Genomic DNA, 24,514 nt, shown 5'->3' with positions numbered 1-24,514 from the left:
CAGAAGTGGAAATGACCTTTTCATTTTCAGGGTTTATGAGCAAACTTCACAAAAATAAAAGAGTCACATATAAAAGAACATTTATATTTTTAGTCATTTAGCAGATGCTTTTATCCAAACAGACTTACAAAATAAAAGTGCATAAAAGAAAACTCGAGCCTATTTTTAGAACCATAAAGATTTTGTGATATTATTCTCAATTAAGCACCAATTGCAATCTCATTACTGTAATAAAACTAAATGTTTTTAGTTTTATTCTCTTTTATTTAGATGAAAGAAGATTATTTAAATTCTCTACTGTAATAGCAGGTTTATTTTACTTACAGAATATATATATATATATATATATATATATATATATATATATAATAATCTAATAACAATGACAACAATGACAAATAGTATATAATAATAATTATCTTATTCACAAACCCACAAAATGCCACTAAAACAAATACTACTATGATGTATAAACAACGTAATTCATAATTTGTTCCAACAAACATGCTGCAATTTCTTATTCATTTTCATGCTCTTTAGAATCATCACTGCAATGTAAATCTGTCCATAAACTGACCAATATCTTTATAATCATACAAACAACAGAAAAGGCCAAAGATGCATACCATGTGCAGCATTGGACACATCTGTATGCAAGTGAAGAACATCTGATTTACCAACTTCATCTGAGAAAAAGAAATGTGAAAGACATAAAAAGATATGTCAAAAGAAAGAATGACCAAAAAGAACAAGACCGATCAAAAGAAAGATTAAAAAAAAGAAAAAAAAAAAAATGAAAGAACGAACAGAAGAACAAAAAGAAAAGGAAAGATTGAAAGAACAAAAAAGGAAAAATTAACAAAAAGAAGAACGAATGAAAGACCGAGCGAAAGAAAACAACCAAGAGAACAAAAGATAGACCAAAAAAAAAGAATGACAGAAAGAGAGAATGAACAAAAAAGAAAAAGTAAAGTAAGAACAAAACCACACAGAAAGAAAGAAAACGAAAAATAAATGGAAAAGAATGACAGAAAAAATGGAAAAGAAAAAAACGAACGAAAAATAGATTGAAAGAATGACAGAACAATAGAAAAAGCGGAAAATGTGTTACATTGGTTTAAAAATCACTAACTTCTCAGATTTAAGGTTTTAACAAAATTGCTCTGCAATAATTAATGCATCTCAAATAAAGACACTTTGTGTGTGTGTACCTGTTTTGGACAGCAGGTAGTTGATGTTGATGGTTGATCTGGGGTCGGTGCGGGTCAGCAGCTGTTGTTCCAGTCTCTGTCTCAGTGTGGTGTTGATCTGGATGCTTCTCTCCAGCTGAACACGCAGCTGTCTGATCTCAGACAACAGCTCGCTCAGATCCGCCGCTGAACCGCTCTCAGATCCAGAGCCACGACCCTCACCTGAACACACACACGGATATCAGCAGTGTCTCAAACCTCCCTCGACAGCATGTTCAGGCATCACGAGCATGTGTGTGTGTGTGTGTACGCACCTGTGTGAGTGTGTGTCGAGTTCTTTGTGTGCTCATGCACCTGCAGCTCCACACGCACAGACTGCAAGAGCTGCTGGGTATCACACAACTGCTGCCTCTGATGACTGTTCTCACACTGCAACCTGAAACCACACACACATCAGTGCATGCACAAAATAACTTTATGTTGTCCTCACTGGTTGCATGCAAAACTAAAATACAGTGCAACAGCAACTATGTTCGATGTCAAACAAATTGTTCTTTTTAGATGATTCTTTTTATTTGAATCAGTCACACTAATTTGCAAATTAGTCTGAATCAAATAGATTTGAATTTGTAGGACAACCAACTCACTCAGTGAATGAGTGCAAACAATTACTGCATAAAAAAAAAATAATAATTTACTGATTGAGTCAAAATGATTACTGCATTAACAAATGAACTACTTACGGAATCAGTCACAATTACTGAATTAACTGACTCAATGAATTGATCAAAATGCTTACTGCTTAACCAAAAAGTCAGAAGGATTACTACATCAACAACTGAATTGCAGATTGAATCAGTCTGTAACTGACTGAATCAGACTTGAATTGCATTAATTCACTCACTCACTGAACAACTGGCTCACAGAATCAATTACTGCATCAACAACTGAATGACTCACTGAATCAGTCAGAAAGATTACTGCGTCAAAAACAATCACTTACTAAATCAGTCAGAAAGATCACTGTATTAATAACTGATCGCTTACTGAATCAGTCAGAAAAATTATTGCATTAATAACTGAATCGCTTACTGATTCAGTCAGAAACACTGCATTAATAACTGAATCACTTACTGAATCAGTAAGAAAAATGATTGCATTAATAACTGAATCGCTTACTGATTCAGTCAGAAACACTGCATTAATAACTGAATCACTTACTGAATCAGTCAGAAAGATTATTGCATTAATAACTGAATCGCTTACTGATTCAGTCAGAAACACTGCATTAATAACTGAATCAGTCAGAACGAATATTGCATTAATACCTGAATCGCTTACTGAATCAGTCAGAAACACTGCATTAATCACTGAATCACTTACTGAATCAGTCAGAACGATTATTGCATTAATAACTGAATCGCTTACTGAATCAGTCAGAAACACTGCATTAATCACTGAATCACTTACTGAATCAGTCAGAAAGATCACTGTATTAATAACTGATCGCTTACTGAATTAGTCAGAAATATTACGACATTAAAAACAATCATTTACTGAATCAGTCAGAACGATTATTTGCATTAGGGTTAGGGTCACTCACTAGGTCTACTGCATTAAAATATAACAACTGGATTGGTCAGAATGATTTCTGCATCAACAATTAAATCACTTCCCTGAATCATTCAGAATGATTACTGCAGTAACAACTGTCTCACAGAATCAGAACATTTTCTGCATCACTTACTGATTCAGTCACAAAGCTTACTGCATTAACAACGGAACCACTCAGAAAATCAAATCAGACTCAAAACTGGCATTTAGCAGGTGAGAAATGCTGAGCTAAAATGTTTGTAAGTTTTAAAACCATTTAAATATTAACTAGTTGTTCCTAGTTAAAGATACTCATTTGTAAATGTAAATGGAGAAGTAGGAAGCACTGATGTACAACAACTAAAAAATTCAGGGACGACATAATGAGTGTTTGTGTAACATAAAACTCATTAGCCAATTGCACATTTAAATCCTGTATTACAAATAATTGCAATAATTAAAGCAACTCATTACACAGGCCCTCTGAGAATGACATTATCACTGTGTATCTGCAGCTAATCTCTTTTATAAGAAACACATTTTCCTGTAGATGGATGTGCTGTATGCGTGTTACCTGTACAGGTTGTCCTGTAATTGCATTTTCTCCCGTTTCAGTGTTTCACACTCTTTTCTGCTCAGCTCTAGTTTAGCGGTTCGTCGGGCCAAAGTCTCCCTCAGGCGGTCGTTCTCCTTCTGTTTATCTATTTGAAACACATAACTGTGACAACAGCTAACAGATCATATCTAGAAGTGGTTTTAACAGTATAGAGCCCATGTTACCTCGTGCTCCCTGGTTGAGCTGCTCTTTGAGTGTGTGGTTTTGGGCAAGAAGAAAGCGAAGTTCACTGCTGATGTGAGCCTGATCCTCAGGACCAGCGATGAAGATGTTGGTGGCTGTTGATCACATAAACAAACACCCACATATTGAGTGATCTGAAGAGCGTTGTAAACCACTTAAACATGAAATTAATGCATACGAGTTTGTGTTCACCTGAGTCTTTTTCAGCTTCCTGTAACTTTCTTTCTAACTGTTCTCGCAGTCTCTCGTTGGTTCTAATCGTCTCTTCAAGACGCAGACGCAATGCTCGGATCTCCTGCAGGTGTTCCGCTAACAGATCTAAGAGAGAAAGTAGGAAAATAAGTATGTGGATGAAGTTGCTGCAGCTACTTGCATACTATAACGTTATAGCTCTCAAACTCTACCTGAGTTGATGGTCTTGCTCGCTGACGTGTTCTGCTGCTCTGGCTGCTTGTCTTCGGTCTGTGGGTTGTGCTTCAGGATAGATCGAGTGAGGTCCAGTTCACTACGAAGTGTAGCGTTCAGTTCCTCGCTGCTTCTCAGCTGCTCCTGCAGATGGCCATTCTCCCTCTCTAGCATTTGGACACTCCCCTCCCCATCATCGTCCATGCCCCCTTCAACAGACACGCCCCCAAAATCCAGCCTCGTATTTGAAAATGCATCGCCATTGGTTCCCCTCAGCCCTGCAAGAAGCGATAAGAAAGACTCGTTTACAACTGCATACAAGAATAGGCATGAGCCGTAAAGTAATTTTGCACATAACTTGTGTTCTCCATTATTTCTGGTGAATTTTGAGTACAAAAACATGCTATTAGCATTTCATAAATTTTGTGTATGTCTACTTTGCCGTCATTCAATTGTATTGCATTAAATATTAGACACATCAGCGTTCAACTGTTTGAGGTCTCTTCTACTCACCAAGGCTGCATTTATTTAAATACAGTAGAAACAGTAATATTGTGAAATCTTACTACAATTTAAAATTACAGTTGAATATATTTTAAAATGTAATTTACTGAGGTGATCACAGTTGAATTTTCAGCATCATTACTCCAGTCTTCAGTGTCACATGTTCCTTCAGATATCTACATTACAAATATTAGAATTTAAAATACACAAATAAAAGCTAATACAGATATTGTAATAGTACATACATAATGCTAAAATAACACTGGTTCAAACATCAACTTCTGTTATTTAAGCCTAACCTATAATTCAAGACAGCAAGGCATCAGCAGGATTTAGACGCAGAACTGGACATAAATGCTAGATTTTTACCTTCCTCTTTGGAGGCTTTATGGAGCACAATTTGTTCACTCATGTCCAGAGCCGAGCTACTGTTAACCTAGACCTGATCTCACTATAACGCCAGATCTCAGTATAGTTTCAATCCAGTAGAAGGTTTAGCACAGCTGTAACATTCTCACAAACATCTACCCTGTCTAAACGACAATTAACATGAGACACTCTCGCCTCTAAGAGCGTTAGGACTAAATAACCTGCAAATACGGTGTAGTTCATCAGGCGTTCACAATATATCTCCAATCTGTTGATCTATTGTGTCCGAGATGCTGGGTAACCTGAACCAGAGCGTTCTGAAGAGACATCAGGAGTAACAAATTCCTTCTGTTTGCTAGTGTAGTGCTATGAGAGTTAATCCAGCATCTTGTGCCAATGTTTTTAGTGAAGAGCAAAATCTATCCATTCCCATGATACTAAACACTCAACAAATCAGCAACACACCGGCTCAGGGCTCTTAACGGCTCTCAGGAGGGCAGAGGAGATAACAGTGCATACTGAATAATGCATCTGTAAGAGCCAGTAACCGGACACCAGCCTCAGCTCCTGCCGTTTCACTACACGACTCAAATACTCAAATCGTCAGGACCACAGATTAACAAAAATAGATAAACAAATATTTAATCAAGACAGCAAACATAGGTTCACTAAAACACCTCAATAGACACAATCCGTGATAAATAATAAAAATGTTTCGCTGTAATATTGTAATTATGCATCACACCAACAAGCAGAATTTAAAACTTAAAATTAGAAACTTAAACTAAACTTTCTATGGCAACGGACTGAAATAAGTTTAAGTACTAAAATTACTCAAAACAAAAATAAATAAAACCTAAATAGAAATGTGAAAAACAACAAAAGCACATAACATTACTAAAATAAAAAACCTAAAATACTAAAATAAACTACTAAAATTGTATTCGTAAAATAAATACAAAATATTAATATTATAAGAGTGACCAAAATATCACTGTCACTATAATTACTAAAAAATAAGCTTAATAAAAAAAAAAAAAAAAGACAAAAGCACAAAAATATTACTAAAATGAAAACCGAAAGTATAAAATAAAAGGTAATTGAAAATATTAATAAATCTAAGAGTTGAAATAATACTAAAATAACACTGGTAATAAAAAAAGAAAATAAAAAAATAATCGAAATACATACTGTATTTCAAAAAAAAAGAAAAAAAAAGACATACATAGAAAATGACTAAGACAAAAATAAATCCAATTAAAAACACTAATAAATAATGTAACAGTACATAAATAATACTAATACAACATCAACCGCTGCTACTTAAACCTAACCTATAAAACAAGGCATCAGCATCACTTAAATGCAGAACTGGACAGTTAGTTTACATAGAATAATATTACATAAGCATTGAAACTGCGAGACAGTGAGAGATGGCACAAGGCTTAAATACCAAATGGCACTAAATACCAAAACTCATTTGACCTGCATATCTCTCCAGGTCAAGAGGTCACTGGCAAATCAACAAGAGCCCCATGTGAAGATTAACTGGATAAATAATTCAGCTTAATTTAAAAAGGTGTTCCGCCTTGAACTGAGATTACATTCATCTTTAACAAGGAGTCCGTTTCAGGTTGATAAAACACTGAACAACTTTATTGGAAGGATGTTCACACACGCTCGGTTCTAATTTGGCATTCTGATGTGCTAGCTGAGATACAATCAGACACATTTAGAAACAAACTTACACCTGATGTGTTACCTGTATGAGGTCTGTTGGGGGTCTGTTTGCGGACAGCAGGAGGGCTATCGTGGAAGGAGGTTATGCCATCGTTGGACAGCCTATCACTCATCTCGGAGTCGGAGTGCTGGTGCATTCTGGGAACTTGCATTCGCAGTTGATGTTGCAGAGAATGAATGAGCCGGTCTTTCTCCTGTAGCTCTGAAGAGAGTCTGTCACACACACAAACAATTACAGAGAGAACAAAACTATCTGGAAACAATCAGAGGGACACGATAAAACAAATCAACAATACCACAACAACACACATGATAATAAGGAAATTAGGAAGTAAAAGAGTAAAGCCTGGAAAACACTACACGATATTTTCCAGTCTGAACTGAAGGAAAGTCAGAGCCAGTCTGCAGATTACAGCTGACAGATTCCACAGAAAGTTACGTAGTGTATGATGGTCACAGACTCTTCAGACTTTGATTCTATCCAGTCGGAGGATATCAAACGTTTGATATTTTCAGCCAATTTTAGAACACATATGTTTTCATTTGTCATGCGTCTCCTAGCAACACGGCGCACGTTTCTGCGTGAGTTCGTTGTGATCGGAACAACTTTAAAGTCGGTAAGTGAATGATGCCTAGAGTCCGAAGTCGTGTAGTGTATTCCAGCCTTTAGGCTAAATCCTATACTTTAAAACTCTCCAAACTTTAAAAATCTCCAAAAAAATAAACACTATCCTTTAAAGTTTTAACAGTCAGTATTTTTTTAATGTTTGTTAAAGAAGTCTCTTCTGCTCACAAAGTTTTTTTTTTTTTTACATACATTTCTTTTGGAAAAAAAGTAGCAGTGTAATTTGTGACACATTAATCATTATCTTTCATACTATATAATATTGATAGTCTATGAATTGGGATGTGCCTGAATCTGGGCATTAAGACTGTCACCCAAAGAGAAAATTCAACACAAAAACTAAAACCTAATTGACTCTAAGAAAGACTTTCATTGTAGAGATAAGAAATACACTCCACTGCACACGCGCCCTTGCAGGCAGCACTCACAGGTCAATGTAATGCTGTGTGCTAATGGCAAGATTCTGATTCTGCCTGCACATATAAACCATCTGTATCTGCTGCTGTTCTCTGTCGCCCTCTAGCTGAGAGCGCAGGTACTGCAGCTCCTCACACAGCCACTCACAATCACTGTCGGGAGGAAGCCAAAAACTACACCATCAAACACCAGCTGGATTAATGGCTAATAGTAGCTACAGACTCAAGTGTACACCAGCGTAACCATGCATACGAATGCGGTGTTCCATTCCATTTCTTCTCTATTACATACTTGAGATTTCAGTATTTGTGAGATAACGGTGCATCGGTCTTAGCAGAAATGAAGCAAAAAGTTGTTCTCACCTGAGCTTCATCTCTGACTCCGCTTCTTCATTATCCATACCAGACCCTCCTGTAGAAACTAAAGGATAAGAGAAATTACATATACTTCCAAATTTGTTTATTTATGGCTACTACTGCCTCTGCTTCAAATTTTCCCATCTCTACAATTCTTCATTAGTGGTTTCTCTGCGTGTTGGTGTATATTTACCCTGCTCCAGTTTCTCCAGCAGGTTCAGGCTGTGATCCAGCTTCTCTCTAAGCTGGGTTCCCTGAGCGGAGTGCATGTTATTAGGCTGAAGTAACTCCTCTAGAGCTCCCCTGAGCTCCAGCAGCTGTTTACGCTGTTCCACACCCAAACCACGAGACACACGGATCTGTTCCCGCAGCTCACACAACTCCCGGGCCTGAGACTGGACCAGAGACTCAATCCTGTCGAGAAAGAGAGAGAGAGGATTACATTTAATAAAAAAGCCACAAGATGAAGTATACCTTTGTTGATGATGATCATGATGATGGTTATGAAAGCTACCTGGAGGGAGAGCCTGCTTGGCTGCTTCTGTTCAGGGTTCTCTCTCTTTCTAGCTCAGTGCTCAGCTGGGTGATTTGAGCCTTCATCATCTTCATTTCCTCCTCCTCTTCACCTGCTGTGGGGTCAGAGGTCACACTCAGGTGCTCAGACGACAAAGACTTCTTACGCAGCTGCCTCTGGAGGTTTTGGATGACTTTGTGCTGTCCTTCGATCTGTGACCTGAGCTGCTGGATGTGCAGGGTGGGGTCGGCTTGAGAGTAAGAGACTCGAGGGGAGCTCAGGCCAGGAGAGCTGGGATACGAGGGGCTGGATGCGGTAGTGTCAGGTGAAAATCGGTCCTGATTGCCCATGAGGACAGGAGACAGAGTGGGAACCAACCGCAAAACACCGTCCACATCTGATATCAAACACACAAAGGACAAAGAAAACACAAAGACATAAAAAGGTGGATTTAAGTTAATTACAGCAATGGTGGTTACAGTTCTCAAAGATGCCACATTAGTTACAGGGATGGTTTGGTCATGCAGTGGAAGTGATGCAAACCATGTTAAAACAAACTGAGCACACACAAATACATGCTGACAAGCACATAACCAGTGTTAAAGGATAAGTGCACCCAAAATTTGTTTACGCTCCCTCGTGATTTTTACCCACAGGAAAAAAAAACAGCACCATCATTCTGTTAAACTTTGGTGTTAAGTGGTGTAAAAAGTTATACAAGCTTGGAACAGTGTGATTTAATGGAAGTATTTTCAATTCTGGGTGAAATATTTCTGTTTATTATGATCATGCAGTCAGTAGCAGTTTGCATGGATCATCAATGGAGATAGGAGAGTCTGAAATTGTCTTTCCATGCAGAAACCCTCACATGCAGTCTTATTAAAAAGAAGTGTTTTTCCCCTGTCTACCTGTGCTACTGCCCTCCACCTCCGTCTCACTTCTTCCACTCGTTTCATACCCGAGGTCCTGCACCTCCACTTGCACCCCTTTATCATTCCGTTCACTAGGGGGTGCTAGAGCAGACAGGCAGGGTTGAGAACGGCATCCCCAACCAGAAAAACAAGCAACAGGCCTGTCATAGTACCGCAATAAATCTGAAAGGCACTTCAGATTTGGTCGGTATTGGGCAACTTGTTATAAAGTGCTTTTATAAAGTAAACATAAGAATAACTTTTTATATTGTAAGCAATATTTTGAGATGAAAATCATGTTTAAATGTATCAGATATGATCCATCAGGCTTTTGAGGAATGTTTATTTGTTCATCTCTCATTTATCACTGTATTGCATTGCATTATAAATTTTGAAACTACAGAGCTTCGATCATGAAACAAAGCATTTAAACGCATTTTACCATGTCATATTACTGGGAGGTATAGAGTGACGTTATATTTTTATCATTTTATGTAAGTATCTGCTATACTGTTATAAAGATCTCACTGATTTACAAGCTACCAGAAATTAATAGCCATGTAACTATAAACTTCTTTGAATTGTCACAAGTATGAGCTCCATTTTCTCACTATATAATACAATACGAGTCATAAAAGCCTGATGTATCAAATATGATACTCTAACATATTTCATTATTTTATATTTCAGGCTTTACAAGTACGTAGGTCCCAGACCCTTGAGCCAATATGTAGCTGATTCTATACAGATTAAAATTTAATACCAGACATAAACACTGAGGTGAAATAATGTACAATCACATGCGCCATACACACACACAAAAGTGTCTTTGTGCATTAAAAAGAGCTAGTTTGAGCAGTGTTTACTCTCACCTTTGCGTTGATCAGACTGTTTCTCCTTGTTTGAGCCATGCACAGCGATGACAGACTGAGCGATCGCCAGTTTCTCCTCTAATTTCCGACATGCCTTCTGCTTCTCCTTCAGGGCCTTCTGCAAACTTTCGATTTGGCCGTTCCTCTCCAGAGTTTCATTTCCAGGTGCATCTCCACCTCCTCCATTTTGGCCACACCCACTAACAGCTTCCTTAAGTTTGCTCATTTTCTGAGCACGCTCAGTATAAATCTGAAGAAGCATCAAGAGGTTCTTATGAAGATTCTGTTGTGAGGTCACAGGCTCCCGAATGTTCTGTTGCCGTTCTGGTTTAGAACTCTCGGGGTTCTGAATTGGCGTGCTTGTCTTTTGTTGGTGCCTCTCAGTGCAGACTGGGTCCTCCAGAGACTCTCTCTCCAGCAGAGCATGCTGCAGCCTCTCCAACCATTTCTTTAACTCTGGACTGGACAAGATCTCCTCATGAGACTGGTTTGGTTTGGAGCAAACGTCTGCGAGAGACTTGACCGCACCTTCAGCAGCTATTATGCACTCAGATAGACAGTCCGTCAACTGCTGCAACGACAGGACCTTTCCTTCTGGTCCAGGAGTGTAATTCCCCTCCAGACCAGTGGGTGCGCAGTTGCGCTTGGCACTGACAGCTGAATTTAACTTTTTAACAGCTGCTTCTGAAGTCCAGAGCTTCTCCTGCAGCTCTGCATTCATCTTGCACTGCTGCAACAGCGACTCCTGCAGTGAGTTCACCTGCCGCTGTAGCTCAGAATCAGGTCCTAGTGTTGGGCCAACCTCTGGGCTGTGACAGTCTTTTGACCTTCCATCACTTAGCTGAGAAATTCTGATCTGTCCAATCAAGTCCTCAAGCCTCTCACAAAGTGCTTTTGGGTCTTCTTGCCCAATATCCATTTGGCTGCTTGCACTGTCTACATTTCGGAGCAATGCAATGGCAGATTCCGCAGAGTTCAAGCAGTCCAAGAGCTGAGCGTTGAGTCGGTCTTTCTCCTCAACAGCCTTCTGAAGATCTGCACAACGTTGCTGCAAGGTTACATCTCCTGTTTCACCGATTCCACACTCCGAATCCAAACTGCATGCGGTGAGGTACGCAATAGTAGACTCTGCCACTTGTAGGGCTTCCAGGTACTCTCGGTTGTGCTTGTCCTTCTCCTGTAGCTCCGCCTGCAGCTCATCCCATTCCTGGACCTGTTCCCTCAGGCGGGAGATTAGCTCCTCCTTCTCTTGGCATTCTTGATTCAGCAACTCTAATTGAGCCATTAGCTCAGATTCCAGATTCTGGTTGATGTTAGTGTCTTGTTTTGTCCCAGCAGTTGGACTCAGCATAGCATCTTTAACATGGTCTAATTCGAGGTGTCCGTGCTGAGCTGATCTCGAAGACATCTTGCTATCTGTGCTGTAATCAGACTCTTCTACCCCAGCCAGGTAGTCTTTGTTTCTGGGGTGAATGTGGCCTGAATTCAGATCACTCAGATCTTCTGAACTCTGCCCAGAACTCTTACTGGGCCTCACAGGTACTGGTAGCCGAGACTTTACATATGCCTAAAACAAATTACATTTGGATTATTTTACGGCTTATACATCTTCGGAAAAGACAAAGAAGCAGTAAAGACAGGTTTGGATGCATCTTCACACTAAAGGCAAGAAGAAGTGGGAAGAAGGGGTGATGTGTCGTACTGGATAATAGGGCTGGGTATTTCATGAATAGATTTAATTTTGATTCAAAAGCTCTTGATTTGATTTGGCATAGATTAATTTGGGTATATATCAGGTCAATCATGTCAATTCTTCTTAAGGAAAAGAATAGTTATCAGTTAATTAAAATCAAGATCTAGAATTCAGTAATGTCAACCTAGCCCTACTGGATAAAGCAGGGTTAACTAATCATGTTTCTAAAGATCTACCAACCTGAAGAGCTCAGTTCCAACCCTGCTCCCAAAACACCTATGTGTAATTATCAAGTGCTTCTGAAGATCCTACTTAGCCAGTTCAAGTATGTTTAATCAGGGTTGGAGCTGAACTTTTTAGGAAGGTAGATCTCCAGAAACAGGACTGGGCAACCCTGGGATAATAGGGTTGGTAATTGGATGGTTGCTCGTTCAATTCTTGCACGCAATGAGCCACTATTGAGTCTTTGAACATGGCACCTAACTCCAGGTTGCTTTAGAAGTTGAAGATTCGGGCATAATTGCTTCTTGGTAGGTTTGAACCCATAACCGTTACCAACCATTATGCTAGACTTTCTATCTTTTCCAGCAGCATATGCGACTGATACTCACTGCATGTCTGGTCATGTGCTGCTTTTGATTCTTGCTGGATTTGGTGCTTTGACCCTGCCGCCTTCTCTCATATCTCTCCTCCATTTCTTTCCTTTCTCTTGGTTTGTTCTCTTTCTCCAGTGTGCTGGTGTGTCTCTGCAGATCTTCATGGTTTGTCTGCAGTTGTTCCATATTGCTGGCCATCATCTTAAGGTCAAGCTGACTTCTAGCATCTGAGACAGAGTTCCGCTGTAACTGCTCTTTTAGCAGTCGAATTATCTTTCGGTGACCTCTCGCTTCTGAGCGGAGCACCTTCACGGTTTGGTGTAAGTCTCCATGGCTGTCGCTTTCTCCAGAACTCTCTGCGCTTTCTTTGGACTCAGTGGCATTTTCCTCCTTCAAAAATCCACGGAGTTCAGACGCTTCCAAGCGGAGTTTGGCCACTTGCTCCCTACAAATTGCAGCAGTTAAAAGTTTGATTTGACATACAATCAATGCTACAATGTGGATACCTAGCTATCTTAAACATACCGGAGTTGAGAGACTGACTCCGCTCCACAATCTGAGAGAAGTGATCGGAGTTCTGCTTTTTCTGATTCATCCCTAAGGAATCTGGATGTGAGTTTTACTCCAGTTTGCTGTCTTTGAGTCTGTGATGGTTGATTACTCTCACCAACATCCTCTGGTGAGTGATCTCCTTCATCACATCTCTCCTTAGAGATCAACACATGGGACAACAGTAAATACCAAAACAAGACTACCGTGGTCTCCAGATTGAAACTTCAAGATTACAGTATATTTTTTACAAAATTGACTGATCTATTTCCATTTCTCTTACCTTCATGTTTGGAGGCATTAGTGTCACATCTTCAGAAGTTGGTTTCTGCGGTGTCGGTATTTGCTACAGTAATGGCATGTTTGGTGACACATGACTTAACAACACAAAATGCCATAATGGAACAGAATATAAAGAAAGCACACAGTAACGGTAGGATGGGCGGCTGCAGGTGATCATGGGTAAGAAAATAAGTCAGAAAGACAGAGAGAGGAGATAACAGGGGTTAGCAGGGACGGAAGAGAGAGACAGAGAGAGAGAAAACTAGAGGGAGGAAAAAAAGAAAGAAAAAAACAACAACGCAGAAACATACATAACCACTCATTCAGTAGACAAACATGTTACAGAAACAGACTTCAAGAGAAGGTCCAACCTACTGCTAACTAATGTTAGTAAACTAGAAACTCAACTACAGACAAGAGGTCAATCGTAAACAGAACACAAAAGCACAAAATCAGAAGGTCTGAGGTTAAAGGTCAAGAGGTTAAAAGAAGGTAAGAAATTGGGCCCGTTTTACATAGGCATCAAACCAAATGTCAGCTTTGCACAAATGTATTCCAAAAACCTTACATAAGACATAAAAGTAATAATATTTCTAAGAAAAGATTTCACTGTGACCTTTAATACCTTGATTGGAGTTGAGAGGTTGATGAGGTCTGGTTCTTTCTGAGAGTCTACTGGATCTTTACCCACAATGTCTTTCTCCATCAGAAGCAGCTTCTTCTGCAGTTCGGCATTGACAGCCTGAAGCTCTAAAACCTGAAAATAAGAGGAAAATGTAAATCGTTAAATTTATTTTGACAAAAATGACATAGCACTTGGCGATTAGGCACTCACCTTTATTCTGAGCTGTTCAAAGGTCAAGTGCTGGAGCTCCTCCGCTGGCCCTTCGCCAACACATATACTCATATAGGATGTCTGATCACCAATCAAACTCAGCGTGTCCACTAAAATCATCAGATTAATTAAAGTCAAATTAACTAAAATAATTTAATTTAATTAAGAATGGACAAATGATACGTGAACGTACTAGAATCATTGGCTTGTCCAACCCCTCCTCCCCGGTTCTGGATCTGTCCCAATCTGGCTTGCAAAGAGGCGTTCCAGCGTTGGGCTTCCTCTAGTGCATCACGCATGCTCTCTAACTCTGAAGGGTTTGAACCTGCACACACACATGTATACTCATGCAGTTAGTAACACAGCAAACACATTCAATATATATGCATGTAAAACTTTAACTTTGTTCTCTGCTTATTTCCTTTTTTAGTCTTTAAAGAAAGCCTGAGAAAACACAAGAAATTATAATAATAAGAAGTGGATGGGTGCATAATCAGTATATGACATAAACCAAATTTGTACCATAGAATACACACTAAATGCTATGTCAAGTAAGTTTCAACAGACTTATACAGACAACTGAGACATACAGACAACTAAGTGGTGAAAGCGAGAGCCATAGGAAGACACGAGTAGGAAGTTAATGAGAATGTTAAAAGGAAAGTTAATCAGGTACATTTGTTTTGTTTTGTGAGTGTGCACAGAAAGATGGCAAATAGAATCACATTCAATTAAATTCAAAAGTTCTGAAGTGGGAATAAAAGTTAAATTATCAAATAAATAAGTTTCTCTTGAACCGCTCCGCTCCCGAGTAATTAAAACAATTAAAGATTAAAAAAGAAAATATAACTATTAAAAAATAAATTATATTTTACATAATTATAAACGTTGACAAAAGTTTAGGTTGAAGTACTAAGTTGAACTAGAAGCTAATTAACTCTAATTAGAACCCAATTTAAAATCTCTTTCTCTATATATATATAGCACTGAAATAACAGTCAAATATTGCAGGTTATAGGTTTTTATTTTCGCTTCTGATGGCTGGAAAGGGCATCTCCACAGCCACAATCCCACAGAGCAGATGGACACTAGAGGATTATGGTTAAATGGAGCAGAAACACAGACAGAATGCATTTCATTTTCAGCAGTCAGTGTATTTGGAAACTGTCTGATCCATCTCTTCTGCATTCATGTACAAGCACTGAACTTAAAAAATGGTGAGCATATGTGGATCTTGTGACCATTGTGAAGGTTAATGGATTGGAAAGGTTTTCATAGGTATGCACAGACAGAAATAAACAGGCTGAATAAGTGAAGGAATGTGTGTACAAGGCAGGGTGGGATGAGATGTATTATTAGTGTTTTAGTGCTGATGAGCCACACAGAAATTTAAAACACTTTATTACAAAGAATATTTTATCTATAAACAAATAATCACAGAGGAATGAATGAACAGAACAGAAAACAGACAGAAAAAAAGACGACGAACAAGAATGGCAGAAAATTTCAGAACAACACAAAAGAAAACAGAACAAACACACATGCAAGTCAGAATAAAGATAAATGCAAGCTTTCTTATAAATAAAAAAAGCATGTGGGGATGAACAATGATAATGATGTAAAAGCTGGTTACATCATTATCTGGTTACATCAACACAAAGTTACTATGTCCTGCTTTACACCAGATACAGGGCTGATATTACTAAGAGCCATCCAGAATATCAACAACCTGATTTGAACTAGCTTCAGCCCTGCATCGTTACTGGCTTGAACAAACTAAAATGTTCTTTTGGGATTTTGGGAGATTAGAGCGTGACATCTGATTGATTTTCTGCACTCTCTGTCTGTACTGCACCTTCTCTCTGTTTGGCTCTCTGGATCTCTTTCTGTAGCTGATCTCTCAGCTCTGTGTTCATCTGGACTCCACTTTCCAGCTGCTGTCTGAGGAGTGATACAGCTGTGAGCTCCAGCTGCAGTGCCTGCAGCCTCTCAACACTGAAACAAAACAAAGCATCATTAAAATATAGGTCTCAAGTGTTTAACATCACATTACAACAGATTCTACCTTTTAAGTGTCACACACACACACCTGTCACGCTCTTTGAAGGCTCTGATGAGGTCAGAGTAAAGATGTTGCTCAGCTCTCAGAGCTCGGTTTAACTCTGTCTGCTCAGTCAGTAGATCAGACAAAGATGCAACATCCTACAAAATAAGAAAGACATTCAACATTAGAGATGCTAACATGTATCAGCTTAAAGAATGCATGCATGTGTTCACATGTACCTGTTGTTGGCGATCTCCTCCAATGATGGTTCTTTCTCTCTGAGGGAGAGAGGAAATGCTGCATTCACTTTCACCTGGCTGGGACGCTTGATCCCGGGTCAGAGGAAGTTGGCAGTCCCCTCTTTGAGACAAACGCTGGTGCAGCTCCTGCAAAGAACCACAAAATAAGACTGAAGCATATACTGTAACCCTACCTCAGAGCTCATGCAAGGTGTGGCTTGAAAGTTTAATATTTTATTGTCACTTTTGATCAATTTAATGCATCCTTGCTGAATAAAAGTATTAATTACTTTCAATAAATAAATAAAAAATGGTGGCATTTATACTCACAGTAATGATTTCTTCTTTAGTGTTGAGTGTTGATGTAAGGGACTCGATATTGGCCGTCTGTCCCTCTAATCGTGTCTCTAGTTCTGAAACTGTTGACTGAAGTTCTGCTAGAGAAATCTGTCACAAACACACACAATTATTTTAAAAACTTCAAATGCTGAAACACAAAAAAACAAATTCATTAAGATCTCAAATGAAAGACCTTGAGCTGGTTCTCTCTCTTCAGAGCGGCATTCAGAGCTTCTGTTTTCTGTGTGAGCTCTTTCTTCAAAACCACTGCTGATTTCTTACTGACTGTTGTTATTTCTAGAGTTTCCTCACTGTTTCGCACGCTTAGTTCAGCTACAAACACACACACACACACACACAAATGTTATGTCTAGATATAATTTAAGTTGAATTTAAGTGAGGCATAGTATATTTCTGACAATACCCGTTTTTAAAGAAATATCACCGTTATCTGCCTATATGTGGACCATTACTATAAATTTGTTATATTCTTATAAACACACTCTCACCTTCTCTCTCCTCAAGTTTCTCCTGCAGCACCTCAATGGTCTGTCTGAGTTCCAGCACCTGAGGAGGAAGAGCTTCACTTGTCTTCATTTCCAACAGGATGCGATCTTTCTGCTGTCCACGGTCTAGCAGCTTCTATAAAACCAACAGAAGAACATTGTTTGCCATTTACTTACCACAAAACGACTGTCTTATGGAGGTTTTTTGCACACTAAAGCAATTCCAGTTCTGGACTGAGCAATTGATTTAAGTGTGAAAAAAGGGTCAAACTTTAATGGTCAAAGTCTCACATTGATGAGGGCATCCTTTTCCGCCAACATTGCACAAAGTTCAGCGGTCTCTAGGTGACCATCCTGTGTTGCTGTATTGTTCAGTCTCTGTGCGTTTCTGAGCTGCAGCTGTGTGTCTGCCAGCTCCTTACCAAGATCCTGCAATTCTCCAGCACGATCATTCAGAGCCTGTACGTGACGCTCCGCACTCTCCTACAAACACAAAACCGACATTTCTGAGGCTTTGGAAACTATGCTTATAAGTACACATATCAAGCATTAATGTACAAGTGCATCAAATCTCAATGATAGTGAAATAACACTGGTATTAAATACCTTCAGAAGCTGGTCTTTGCTGCCGATTGTGGCCAGCAGATTTTCTACAGCAGTTTGGTTCTCGGTCACTAGCCTCTCTCTGTCCTTCACCGTCTCTGACAGCATCGCCTCTGTGACCTTTAACCTCTGACTCATCTGCTCTGCGATGTCACGACCCTGACACTCTGACTGGTTTAGGACCCTATTGGCCATCTCCTGGAAAGTGAGGAAAAAATGCCTTCACACTAACCAAATTCTGACTCGTGTCTGCACCAAAAACTTGGGTGTGTGTTGTACCTCCATGTCTCTCGTTTTGTTGTCCAGTGCTTGCTGTAAGTGCTGTATAATGGCGTCCTTCTCTCTCAGAACCCTCTGAAGGTTTTGCTCAGTCTCGTCTTTACACCTCTGAAGATTCTTCAGCGAGTTCAACAGCTGCTGCAGCTCAAGATCTCTTTCCTTTATGAGAGCATCAAAACTCTACACAAAAAGAGAAACCATTAGCATCTGATTCTACATTGGCAACTAAGAAACCTCTGAAGAAATGAAACATCTACCAATGCAAAATCTCTCTATATCACACAAACACACTCTTACATTGATAGTCTCCTCGTTGTGTGAGAGAAGGTTGTTAAGACGCTCCACATCTCTTTCTTTCTCTCTCAAGCTCAGTTGTAGCAAATGGATCTCATTTTCTTTCTCATCCACGGCTGCAAACTTCTCATCCAAAGCTTTCTACTCGCAGACAATAAAGCACACAAAAAATCTCAAGTGATTAATATTTATGATATCTGGACTGACAACTGCTCTCATCATTCTGCTGACACAAACAGAGAAAGACAAATCATTAACACCTGGAATCATCTAAATTAAGCAGGTTGTTTCTGGTATTGTATCTTTAAGATGTATATAAATACAAAGGAAGAGCCACAAACCTCAAGTGCTTTCTCTTTCTCCTTCAGTCGTGCTCTCAGTTTACCCACCATGGGATCACCGTCCTCTTGAGTTCTGTTCTTCTCCAGGTCTTTAACCATGTTCATATAGTCCTGAAAAAAACAGGAATGAGCGAGCAGAGAGGTGTTGTGTGTTAGCTCTGTGTGTGTGTGTGCATACCTGCAGCTGCTGGTCTTTATGATTCAGGCTAGCTGTGAGTCGTTCTATGGCGTTCTGTAGTTTTTGTTCAGCAGCGCGGTTTTGTTCTTGCTGTTCTAGACGCTGCTGTTCTAGAGCGTTCTCTCTGTCAGCAAGAGCGCCATTTACCTTCTTCAACTGGTTCTGAAGATCCTGCAGTAAACAAACGAAAGTAAAAAAAAAAAAAAGAAAATTATTAAAAATGATTATTTCAACATTTGGTTCATCTGAGCATTTTAATTTATGTCACATGTCATTTTTCTTTGTAATGACATAAGTAGTTAGTTAAATACTGTTGTTTATCGCAATGCTTTTTTTAGCCCTCTTAGTGTGAAGACCAAAGAGTGTAAAGACCATCGACTCTACCGTGCGACTCCACCGGGCAGGGACACCGGCAAGGGATAGTAGTAGCTTTTTATTTAATTTTTTCATTGATATGTTTATTATTGAAATGTTGTTGTTATATGCATGTGTTAATTTTATTTAATTTCTTTATTTTCTTAAATATGTGGGTAGATAGTATTTATAGAGTTGTAACTTTTTAGTTTTAGTTACTTTTTCTTATTTGTAAGTCGCTTTGGACAAAAGCGTCTGCTAAATGACAAAAGTAAAGTAAAGTAAAGTTTCAGCATGTGTGTCTGTGCTACTCACGTTAATGGTCTTGTCTCCCTTCTTCTTCTGTTGCTGTAGTTGCTCCAGCTCTTGTTCCAGTTCTAGTTTGGCCTGCTGAAGAAGGGACAGTTCTGAATCTCTGGTGCCGAGCACACGCTGCAGCCTCTGGGCTTCCAGCAGCAAGGAGTGAGCCTCTGCCTGGAGCCGCGATAATTCAGCCTGCTGCTCCAGGAGAAGAGACTGCTGGTCTTCAGCCCCCTGGAACACACGGAAGAACATAATGCACACATTACACAACTCCTTCACCCACCTACTATATGTGACCCTGGAGCACAAAACCAGTCATAAGTCGCTGGGGTATATTTGTAGCAATAGCCAAAAATACATTGTATAGGTCAAAATTACAGATTTTTCTTTTATGCCAAAAATCATTAGGATGTTAAGTAAACATCATGTTCCATGAAGATAGTGTAAATTTCTTACCGTAAATATAAAAAAAAAAACTTCATTGTTTATTAGTAATATACATTTGGACAACTTTAAAGGCGATTTTCTCAATATTTAGATTTTTTTTTTTTCACCCTCAGATTCCAGATTGTCAAATAGTTGTATCTCGGCCAAATATTGTCCGATCCTAACAAACCATACATCAATGGAAAGCTTATTTCTTCAGCTTCCAGATGATGTATACATCTCAATTTCGAAAAATTGACACTTAAGACTGGTTTTGTGGTCCAGGGTCACATATTAGTGATGAAGAGCAACTAAGTAGCTCCAGCTGTCAATCTGTTCGAACTCACCACTGAAAATTGCACAATCACACATACCTGATATTTCTGTAGTTTGGCTTTATGAAGGGCCTCTCGAGCCTTAGCCAGAGCCTGATCTTTCTCCTCAAGATCACCAGATAGATCCTCAATCTGAAGAGACAGAAATAAAGAAGAAAAAATACAGGTAAACCACATTTTATAGTAGTTTTTGTTCTAGTTTTGCATTCTAGTTTTTAGTGAAAAGTTTTCATATACATTATAAAACCATTGTCAAGTAAATACCACATTAAAGAAAGATTGCTTAAATTTAAACCCAACAGATTTGTGTTTCTATTATCATTAGTTCGATAAAATCTCCAATTAAAAAAAGTAAAAAAAATCTGGCATATAGAAACATTTTTATATAAATTGTCATTTTTATTTATGTACTTGTTTCATTTTCCTCTGAATATCCCTACTTGTTTTTTTCTCTATTTTGTTTATAGAAAAAAAGAAAAGTAGAAATCAATCAGTTTCAATGCTTGACTGGATCATACCTCTTTCTCCTTCTCTTTGAGAACCAGACTGAAGCCCTGGATGGTTTTGTCTCGTTTCAGAGAGTTCTTCTTCTCTGCAGACAGTTCAATCTCTCTGTCCTGCAGCTCATCAGAAAGAGCCTAAAACACAGAGGAACCCAATAAGACTTTAACACAATGCTGTTAATTCAATGACAATTGTCTGCTTAGAAATCATGTATGCATGAAACCAATTTCTAAAATTATTACTGGCAATGTTAAAGAGGGTAATGTAATTTTGGTTATTTTAGTATTATTGAGATTTTCTAATTTTCTGTTTTCATTTTGGTTTAAGGTTTTAGTACCTTTGTTGTGTTTTTTTTATTAATTTATTCATTTTTATTTCAGCTTTAGTTTTTGTTATTTTAGTACATCGAATTAAACTAAATGAAAAGGAAACTAGCTGAAATAAATGTCAAGTTTTTAATATGTTATATATCAGTTAAATATGATTTAATTATAGTATTTCAAGTAAGGAAAATGTTTTTTATGGTTTTAAATTTAAGTTAACAATAAAAACCCTGGCAGAGTTTGCTTATATGCAGAGAGGGTTTGTCTGCAGAGTATTTACCTTCTTTTCTCTCTCGGTTTCTTCTAGTGTGTGTTTGAGGGTCTGGTTGCTGCTCTTGGCTGTGTTCAGTTCTTCAGTCAGCTGTCTGGTTTTCTGCTCCAATCTGCTCAGTTCATTCTGCCTTTCAACAAACACCTGCAACAAACAAAAACATGCATTTAATTTGCTGCTAAAAACTGTTAAGCAATGCCCTAACATCCTAGGTATAATTTGAGAAGGCAGAGAGCCATCAAAATCTGTGTATAAGCGGTGTACCTCCTGTTTAACAGGCGTGTATTCATCATTAAAATCCTCCTCCAACTCTCTCAGACTACTCTCCAGCCTCAATTTCCAAGACACGCCACTGTGGGCGTTTCCATGTAAATAACTTGGATTTTTTAATACTGGAATCTTGCTACGGTTGCATTGTGGGACAGGCCGCACTCCTTGCACACTCTTCAAGAGCTGCAATATATCACACACCAGCAAGGTCGTTTCTACGGTTATGGGGGTGGAGCCTCTCAGTGGGCGTGTCTGTCTGAGGGGTGATGCACTGATGAGGGCGTGGTCATACTGCTCCAGGGCCACCGATTGGAGGGAAGTTGACCGTGAAATCAAAGCGCTCTTCTTATTTACGACGTCCAAATAGTCTCGACTAAGAGAGCGAGGTCGAGTTAACGGTGCACCAGCGGTTTTTGAACTTAGACGTGAAGAAGGATGTAATTTTGAACGGTGAGAACGATCTGTTTTACTAAGCGGCTCAAGACTAACACACCTCCTCAATCGACCTTTAAACTTCTCCCGTTGGCTGTCACCACCTGAATTCACAGAAACAAGCCCTTGACTTCTTCCTAGAGTGTCCTGGATGCTGGCAATCCGTGTTTGTTGCTGCTTTGGTTGAACTGGCTGAGGTCGTCGAATGCATTGCAGCTGTTTTGGAGTATTTAAGCTTGCTCCAGTCTGAACTTCCAGTTTAAGAGGTACGTTTCCACCTAGTTTAGTCAGGTTATGTTGTCTGTATTTGTTTGTGATTTGCGCTTTCAGTCCATCTCTCTCGTTCTGCATCCGTTGCAGCTGAGCAGCGTGTGTTTCCTGCAGCTGTCTAATGGCGACATCACATTGCACGATGCGCTCGAGTAAAAACACGCATTTTCCACAGAGAAACTCGCTGCAGCCATCTCGTTGCAACTCCAAGCCCAACACATGAGAAAGGATGACTGCCAACCTCAGACGGCCACATGTGCTGAACAACCAGCGACACTGACTGCCCTGCACACACACGTCACATACACGGCATGGGTCACGCATGTTCACCAGACGACACTACAATTTTCTGATCTGTACGCATGCTATCTTGCTATGCATCTGCCTGTGTGTCTTTCTGCCCGTCTTGCTGTGCACTGAATCTGAACTGACTACGCTCTGCCCACACGTAGATTTAAACCCTTTAATCCACAAACACACACAGGAAATCCTTTGGGTGATGTGCGCAACGTCTGCTAACACACACACACATACACAGTAATCCACTCAGCTCAGCAGGCATCCGATGAGAAGAGTTGTATTTGGGCCACTGATGCTCCCGCTGTGTCTTGACTGAGGATGTTGCAGGTCACTCTTATGCACGGAACATATGCGTGAAACAGTATATTTCTGACGATCTGAACAAACCCCCAAACACCAACTATTAATCTTTGATGCATAACTAGTGCCACAATGATTTTGCTATAGACATGAATAATATCTTAGATTGCACATCTCTGTTCACCTGAAAATCTCACAGATTAGCACTGAAGGAGGGACCTCAGCCATATCTACAGAGCAGAATATCAGAAATTTTAGAGTGGACTCTTCACATTGGCCAGAACACATAACAACCACATAAAAATCACTTACAAACCTCAGAAACTAGCATGTCAAACACCCAGAATATCCTAACATCAAAAGTTTCAAAAACTGAACCCAAACAAATGCACACAACTTTCCAAACTTGTAATGTTTGATTTCCATTTGCCACAGTCACAGACTGCTGTCAATCTGCTAATCCAGTTTCTCACACTCTTTGGCTTTCCTGTCATTTTTAGTTACGATATAGGACTTTTACTGATAATTTTACAGGGATTACTTAGGGTGCATCAGATTGATGAACAGATTTAAACTATTATGCTTATGAGTGCACAAAGAAAAACCCAGAAATTTTAATGCTGCTGGAATGGATGAATCAGCTTTCAATTGCTTCAAGCCCCTTTCTCACTTTACAACAATTTTCTGTCATGTAGGGAAAAGCCGCCCAATGAATCACACAGGCCGTTATCATCATGCTGGCTTGCTTTACAAGCAAATTTTACTCTTTAAAAGTACTCACAAAGAGGAATATTCTGGTAACCCAATGTGACCAGCTGTCTGCTTACCTCTTTGTCTCTTTCTGCATTTTCTCTCCCACGGTCTAGTTCTTCCCTAAGAGCCTGTAAAATAAACAAAACATTACTCTGAGTTTGTTCATGTGCGTTACAGATAGCATTAACCTTGATGTATGAAAGCTGTTGTGCTTTCCAAAACTAATGCCAAATTTACAAAGCAAAAGTAGCACAGAAGCACTTCTGAATTGGAAATTAGGGGTCTTTAGACAGACTGTGTAATGAGATGGAATAAATGCATTTACACAGCAATGTCAACTGTATACTTTTATACTAGAGCCTGAAGTTAAACTGTCTTTTATGCAGCATTAGGAATTTTGAGCAGGCACAGAGCAGCCATAACTCAGCTGTGTAAAGAAGCCTTAAAAGACTAACCTGTTGCTGACTGTCTTTTTGGCCAATAAGGGATTTCAGCTGTGCCATCTGCTCTGCCATTGGCTGATTTGGGTCATTGCTCCGAAGCTCTCCAATCATGGCCTCTTGATTCTTGAGTGACACCTGCAGCTGCTCAATAGCACTT

The 24,514-nt window shown here is 39.3% G+C and overlaps 1 protein-coding gene across 11 annotated transcripts in view; it reads right to left on the bottom strand.

Annotated features, from left to right (window-relative positions):
• The window catches only part of LOC306855746 (myomegalin-like), a 37,683-nt gene that overhangs the window by 4,782 nt on the left and 8,387 nt on the right, over window positions 1-24,514 (bottom strand). For 2 of the 11 annotated variants that reach the window (XM_079394584.1, XM_079394586.1), the window contains exons 8-45: window positions 24,370-24,511; window positions 23,989-24,042; window positions 21,599-21,733; window positions 21,010-21,129; window positions 20,531-20,623; window positions 19,743-19,961; window positions 19,074-19,244; window positions 18,896-19,006; window positions 18,558-18,695; window positions 18,261-18,440; window positions 17,985-18,179; window positions 17,670-17,861; window positions 17,382-17,514; window positions 17,066-17,205; window positions 16,864-16,980; window positions 16,534-16,680; window positions 16,340-16,452; window positions 16,106-16,245; window positions 14,444-14,575; window positions 14,251-14,360; window positions 14,041-14,172; window positions 13,417-13,479; window positions 13,110-13,291; window positions 12,600-13,029; window positions 10,296-11,862; window positions 9,421-9,525; window positions 8,513-8,909; window positions 8,192-8,412; window positions 8,005-8,062; window positions 7,654-7,794; window positions 6,623-6,813; window positions 3,987-4,265; window positions 3,775-3,900; window positions 3,564-3,677; window positions 3,358-3,484; window positions 1,505-1,626; window positions 1,212-1,412; window positions 627-686 (exon numbers count right to left, since the gene is read on the bottom strand). In XM_079394584.1, the coding sequence (XP_079250710.1) occupies window positions 627-686; window positions 1,212-1,412; window positions 1,505-1,626; window positions 3,358-3,484; window positions 3,564-3,677; window positions 3,775-3,900; window positions 3,987-4,265; window positions 6,623-6,813; window positions 7,654-7,794; window positions 8,005-8,062; window positions 8,192-8,412; window positions 8,513-8,909; window positions 9,421-9,525; window positions 10,296-11,862; window positions 12,600-13,029; window positions 13,110-13,291; window positions 13,417-13,479; window positions 14,041-14,172; window positions 14,251-14,360; window positions 14,444-14,575; window positions 16,106-16,245; window positions 16,340-16,452; window positions 16,534-16,680; window positions 16,864-16,980; window positions 17,066-17,205; window positions 17,382-17,514; window positions 17,670-17,861; window positions 17,985-18,179; window positions 18,261-18,440; window positions 18,558-18,695; window positions 18,896-19,006; window positions 19,074-19,244; window positions 19,743-19,961; window positions 20,531-20,623; window positions 21,010-21,129; window positions 21,599-21,733; window positions 23,989-24,042; window positions 24,370-24,511 (7,298 nt within the window). Of the gene's footprint in view, window positions 1-626; window positions 687-1,211; window positions 1,413-1,504; window positions 1,627-3,357; window positions 3,485-3,563; window positions 3,678-3,774; window positions 3,901-3,986; window positions 4,266-6,622; window positions 6,814-7,653; window positions 7,795-8,004; window positions 8,063-8,191; window positions 8,413-8,512; window positions 8,910-9,420; window positions 9,526-10,295; window positions 11,863-12,599; window positions 13,030-13,109; window positions 13,292-13,416; window positions 13,480-14,040; window positions 14,173-14,250; window positions 14,361-14,443; window positions 14,576-16,105; window positions 16,246-16,339; window positions 16,453-16,533; window positions 16,681-16,863; window positions 16,981-17,065; window positions 17,206-17,381; window positions 17,515-17,669; window positions 17,862-17,984; window positions 18,180-18,260; window positions 18,441-18,557; window positions 18,696-18,895; window positions 19,007-19,073; window positions 19,245-19,742; window positions 19,962-20,530; window positions 20,624-21,009; window positions 21,130-21,598; window positions 21,734-21,853; window positions 23,024-23,988; window positions 24,043-24,369; window positions 24,512-24,514 lie in introns of those variants that run through there. The other 9 variants (XM_079394578.1, XM_079394582.1, XM_079394583.1 and 6 more) reach the window with 6 other exon arrangements.

The sequence above is a fragment of the Barbus barbus genome (genome assembly GCF_936440315.1).
Source record: "Barbus barbus genome assembly, chromosome: 36".
Taxonomy (NCBI): domain Eukaryota; kingdom Metazoa; phylum Chordata; class Actinopteri; order Cypriniformes; family Cyprinidae; genus Barbus; species Barbus barbus.
The sequence above is the reverse complement of the archived record's forward strand: the minus strand, read 5'-3'. Positions and strand labels throughout refer to the sequence as shown.